This window comes from Leucoraja erinacea, chromosome 1 (assembly GCF_028641065.1).
Source record: "Leucoraja erinacea ecotype New England chromosome 1, Leri_hhj_1, whole genome shotgun sequence".
In the NCBI taxonomy this organism is placed as follows: Eukaryota; Metazoa; Chordata; class Chondrichthyes; order Rajiformes; family Rajidae; genus Leucoraja; species Leucoraja erinaceus.
Window position 1 is genome coordinate 100,956,425 of NC_073377.1, and position 6,000 is coordinate 100,962,424.

The window sequence follows — 6,000 nt, forward strand, 5'->3', positions numbered from 1 at the left end:
ACCTCTGGTGACCTTGCCCGCAACCCAAAAAAAAATCAAGGTCAAGGTGACCTGCAACCACCTACCACCTCCTACGCATATGTTGAAAACCTTCCTCGACTATGAAGAAAACCGGTTTCGACTAAACCTGCGACTAAAAAATTATTGATTTTTAAGGCGGCAACCTATTTTTAGTCGAGGCCGGTTTAATCATGGTGAAAAAATAGCAGCAACCTAGATGAAGCCTCGACCACGCGGAAACCATTTTCGACCATTAGGGAGAATGACTAAAACCTCCGGTGACCTCATGGAAACCTAGGGTGGCGGGCAAGGTCACCAGAGGTTGCTGTTTAGGTCTCCTAAGTGGGACAGGGTAATGTGCAGTGATCGCTGGTCAGCGCAGTCTCAGTGGGTTGTAGGGTCTGTTTCCGCATTATATCTCTAAGCTATGCTAAACTAAACTAATAGAGTCACTAAGACATTTTTAAAAACAATTTAGAAATAAGTTTTTATCCGTAGAGTTGTGAAAGCATAGAATTACAATCACACAAAGTGGTTGAGATGGATACCAGAGAATTTGTTAAGGTGAGGCAGGATAAGCATTTGAGGGGCTAATAAATAAGTAAAGAAGAAAGGTTTGAATAAAACATAGCTTTGTGTGTTAGACCAAATGACCTGATTCTAAGCTATATATTCTGTGTGGTTTCACTTTTTATCCTGTGCACTTTTATTCCTTCTAATTATTGCTGTTTTGCAGCACAGTGTCATGTTATCTTCCTGACAGTCTAGATTGAGGCTGGCCATTTGAGTCTTGAGCTAAACTGAGACTTTTTGTCAAATATGGACTGAATCTGAAGCCAGGTTGCAGAGGTGAAAGGGGTAGGCTGTCATCTCCAGCCTTCAGAACTGTCTTCACCAGCACGTTGTATCCATTCTGCGCAATTTGTTTACTTGCATTCCTTTGGGGCACAAAATATGAAGCCAATTGTAGTGTTCATCAAATGTGAATGCACAATCCAGGAAATGAAGCTACCATTTTTAAAATTTGTTGAGACTCCAGTTCCATGTAACGCCAACTCAACAAAACACACGTTAATAACATAATTGTACATTGTACTGCATATCATGTGTGAAGTAGTCAGCGCAATTATGGCAATATTTAAATGATGGCAAAGCACATACAAGTAAAAATATCATATATAAAAGGTGTTAAGAATTCCCTTCACCCCCCCACGCTTATAACTATTAATTTATTGTACACCAAAACTTATTTCATTCTTTCCACCATTTACTTTATTTTTTCTTTCTTTACAGGGTCGGTGCATCAACTTCAGTCGCGTTCAGACACAATAAATATCACAAAGCTAGGGCTGCTTTATTTTCTCTACTCAGTACTGAAGAATGGTGAAGAATATTCTACTTCCAATGGACATCGGTGAATTTCCATTAAAAAGATGGGGAAAAGACTGCAACTTCCAGGCGCATTGTGTTAACTCTTGCCACAGGACTGCAGCAAAACCAATGTGTCAAGACATTTGTAAAGAACAGTAACAGCTCAGTTACCTTTCCGATCATCAGTCCTTCATAATGCCAGAGCAGATGAGCACCCGTCCCACTCATCACTAAAAATCCATTGATTCTTGGCTGTTGAAGTCACTTTTACATTTTTTTTTCCAGTCTGAATGTAGTTTGACCATAATATGCTGTTTCAGATAATCAAATTTTATAGACAGAGTGTATTGTCAAACTCGAACCTATTAGCCACAGGCAGAGCAGCAATCTCACCAGACCTACCCGGTGCATAAGTTCATTGCCTTTCGGCGATGTCACATCACAAGATCTTTCCAACTTCACCACTTTACAATGCCTTACGGGAGCCGTCTGACTGAAAATCTTGTCATTTTCCACTGAAAAGTGCACACGCATGACAAAATGTAGACAGAATGCCTCAAGGTACGGGAATCAGCTAGACTTTGCCCTTTAGTTTTTGAAGACACCTTTCTTTCATTATATACTGAGAAAGAAAATTAATAGAGCGTTATCTTACAGCAGCACAGCCTATAACCAAAGATCTTCCGCAGAAATTGAGACATTGGTGCTGTGAGGCTTGATGTGGTGGCTGGTGCTTTGCATTTGCTCTAATCCTGTGTTCAGTAGCGCATAACCCGTCATCGTATTAAAGCATACCCATTGATCTGCTTACTTCTATTAAACAAATAAATAAGAGAGAATAGAGCAATCCTGCTACAAACCAAGGTTGCATACCGTGGTATTCCCTTATTCCTCAAATCTCCAAGGACTTTGCAGTGTCACAAGCCAGCAACTCTCTTTGCATGAGAATTTCAAAGTTTAATTAATATAATTAAAGGCAACAGCAAGCAGCAGCCTGTGAAGATTTTCCTCATTTTTTTATGCTTTTTGACATTGAATGACCTATTGCTTTTTGAGCTATGCTTGGATTTTTAAAAGCACTTTGTGTTGGTTAGGCGTGAAACAGGAAAAGGTGCCCTTGTTTGCAACCAAGCAATCAAGTTATGTTTTTTTCTATTGCAGCCCCGTTTCCAAATATTGAGGCAATATATATATATAATATTTTTTCCCCAACCGCTTTGGCAAGACAACGATCCCAAATGATGTCAGTATGAGCGGAAACACTGTGGGGGAGAAGAAGGCAGCAGCTGAAAAAAGCTCGAATGATGCAGTCACTTTCGATACTGTACATGAAATGCAAAATGGATATTCGAGTCGAAACCTGACAAAGCGCGCCTGCTTTGATGTGAACTGGTATAGACAATGACCAGTGGCTGGGTCAGTGGGATGCCTCTCTGCAAGCAGGGAAGCTTATCAAATGACACTAAAAATAAGTTCAACAACCATCACATTTGAGAGAACAGGCGAACATTTCACATTTGGTGGGCAAGCAAGTGCGCGAGATGGGAAGAGCGATAGTGAATAGTCTTGGTCTAATTATGCTTTTGAGCTGCTCATCAAAATCACATGGGGCATGAGTGTTTCCTTTAGTTTACATGCAAAATTTATGATGTTGCCAAAGCTGCTCTTGCTTAATCTATTGCTCATTATTATTTACAGCAATGGCAAGATTGTAAGTACAGCCTTTTGGTACAGTGCAAAATAAATGTTACTATAATTTTTAAATATGCCTGATTTTCATTAATTTTTTTTATTTTTAAAAGAGGATTTTCAATATCTGTGGAGTTGGACTCACTATCTGTGTTTTTAATTGAGGAATTACACTATATTCCAGAGTCCCCCCCCATTAAGGAACAACTGTCTCCATTTAGCCAAAGCTTTGTGCACGCTTGTGTTTACACCAATTTAGAATAAAATGAACCAGTTTAATGTTGCACAGATCTGTAATATCATAAGTAATTTATCTTCAGAGGTTGCGCAAAAAATCTAAGTGTTATTTTTCTTAATGCTTATGTAACTTAACTTAGTGCCAAACTGCAGCCTATGTGCCTGGCTCATTGCTGAATTACACTTTAGTGCATTGTGCAAACTGAGAATTTGGATAAATATAAAAATTGATTTAAAGTTTTTATGCACAAATATATATGCCTTGTTATGATTCTTTGTAACATTAATTCAACATATGCTCAAAAAGATTTAAAATACGATTCCAAACTACTTGTGCATATCATGTGTGGAACGGTACTGCACAATGCCTAATCTGGAAACTCTTACCGCCGTGTAAATTTATCATAGATTCACTGTGTAGTCTTACACAAAGTGTTATTTTGATTCTCTAACATCACTTCAAAAATCTTGAGTAATAATTTATTTATTTAAAATTATATATAGCATTACCAAAAAATAACTTATAATATTGCTGTCTAACATTTTGAACAAAATGATATCCTATCAGCAAATTCATTGAAATATATGGATGTAAAAGTAACGCAGAAAAGAAAATTAACATCTGAACAACAATTGGGAAATATAAAATTAAAATGTCATATGTTGTTCAGCTTAATATATTTTTCATAAATCTGCAAATTACAAAATACATGTTTATCCAAATTCCCATAGTTTAATTTGGAGAGTATATTACAAACATATTCAATAGATACTATTATAATTATGTGTAATTTCTGTCTGATCTTTTTCTTTGTTTAGATGAATGCTCAAATCCTTCATAAAAAAACAGAAATAACAATAAAAATGCCTGTGATCACGCCAGTGCAAGAAAATGGTGTTAGAGTTTATTTGCAGATTTGCGAATGCTCAGCTCGGGGGGTAGTTTTGCCGCAGCTATTAAAGTTGAAATAAGACACAAATATGCATATATTTTAAACTAATTCACAAAGAAAAAATACTGCCAGCAGTTGTATGAAGTTGTGCAGTTGTATCTTAACAAAATGCTGAGCTATTTCTGTCTCCAACACCTCTACAACATGGAAAATGAAATATAAGCATCCACTACGTCAGTAATCAGCAACAAAAATATCACATCCAGATCAGTATGGTCTATTTTACTTTTCAAGTACTTTGTCCAAGAGGTGCACATTTCACTTGTCTGTTTTGATTTACGTAAATTGATTAAAGTAAACCCCTAAATGTTATTATAATTATTCAATGTTTTGAGTTCACAATGATTTAATTTTTTTGTTTAGTATACAGCCTGAGCTGTCACCAAAAACTGCAAACTCCACTTTCATGCAAGATTGAATTATTGTTTGAGATTTTGCACCACCATGAGGGTTTTCAATCGTGCTTGTAAGATTTTTGAACATCTTTAAGGTCTTGCACAAATAGATTAGCAGAATATTGCAGCAGGAAATGCTGGAGATGTGTTATAATAACTGAGACATGAGGATCTGCACAAAAATTCCACAAGTTGGCTTTGATGAGTTTTTAAAATAAATAGTTCACAGTATTGTTGTGTATTTAATAAACACAGAAAATACTCAGAAGCATTTGTTTAACAACTAATGTTGACCATAATTATTTGTACAGGCAGAGGATATAAATCACTTTACATCAAGTAATTTTGTTAATGATTTTAATACCGGTGTCACATCATTTCAAACAGATTAACACCAACTTTAAATTGCAAACAGTTGATAGGAAAGTATATAAATGGTCAACACCAATATTGCAGCATATAATGGTCAACACCAATAAATCAGAATTAAAATGCAGTGTATACTGGTAATAGCAGTAATGCAGCACAGACGATGTTTTTTACTATAGTGCAAGTAATGTTGGCTGCAAAAACATTTAAATTATCTACCCAACATGCTCAATACAACAAATCTCCTTGTTTACACAAAAATATATACAATGCCCTCCATAATGTTTGGGACATAGACCCATCATTTATTTATTTGCCTCTGTACTTCTGTTTAGCCCCCTTCTGTTTAGTCTGCTGACACACGACTGTACTGCCAGACTCAATAACAACTTCATCAGCAAGTTCGCTGATGACACAACAGTAGTGGGTCTCATCAGTGACAACGATGAATCGGCGTACAGGATGGAGGTGGAGCTGCTCACAGGTTGGTGCAAATCCCACAACCTCATTCTTAACGTGGGAAAAACTAAGGAGATGGTGGTTGACTTCAGGAGGGCGGGGAAACAACACCATACACCTCTGCACATCGACGGAGCTGATGTGGAAAGGGTCAGCAGCATGAAGTTCTTAGGACTACACCTGTCTGATGACCTGACGTCCACGGCCAACACCACAGCTCTGGTCAAGAGAGCCCAGCAGCGACTTCACCCCCTCCGAAGACTACGGAAAGCAGGCCTCCCCGCCACACATCTACGGACTTTTTACAGGGGGACTGTTGAGAGCACACTGACATACGGCATCACTTCCTGGTTCGGGAGCTGCAAGGCGTACGAACGGCACCAACTGGACAGGATAGTGAAGACCGCAAGCAGGATTATTGGTGCTCCACTCCCCTTCCTGCTGGACATATACAAGAAGAGATGCATCAACAGAGCCATCTCCATCATCAAAGACCCTTACCACCCATCGCATGACTTTTTCACCAT

At 37.9% G+C, this 6,000-nt stretch overlaps 1 protein-coding gene across 1 annotated transcript in view; it reads left to right on the forward strand.

Annotated features, from left to right (window-relative positions):
* The window catches only part of antxr2a (ANTXR cell adhesion molecule 2a), a 205,167-nt gene extending 200,605 nt beyond the window's left edge, over positions 1-4,562 (forward strand). Inside the window, exon 17 of the mRNA XM_055640235.1 lies at positions 1,294-4,562. Within this exon, the coding sequence (XP_055496210.1) occupies positions 1,294-1,332 (39 nt within the window). The 3' untranslated portion in view covers positions 1,333-4,562. The remainder of the gene's footprint in view (positions 1-1,293) is intronic.
* The last annotated feature ends 1,438 nt before the right edge of the window (positions 4,563-6,000 follow it).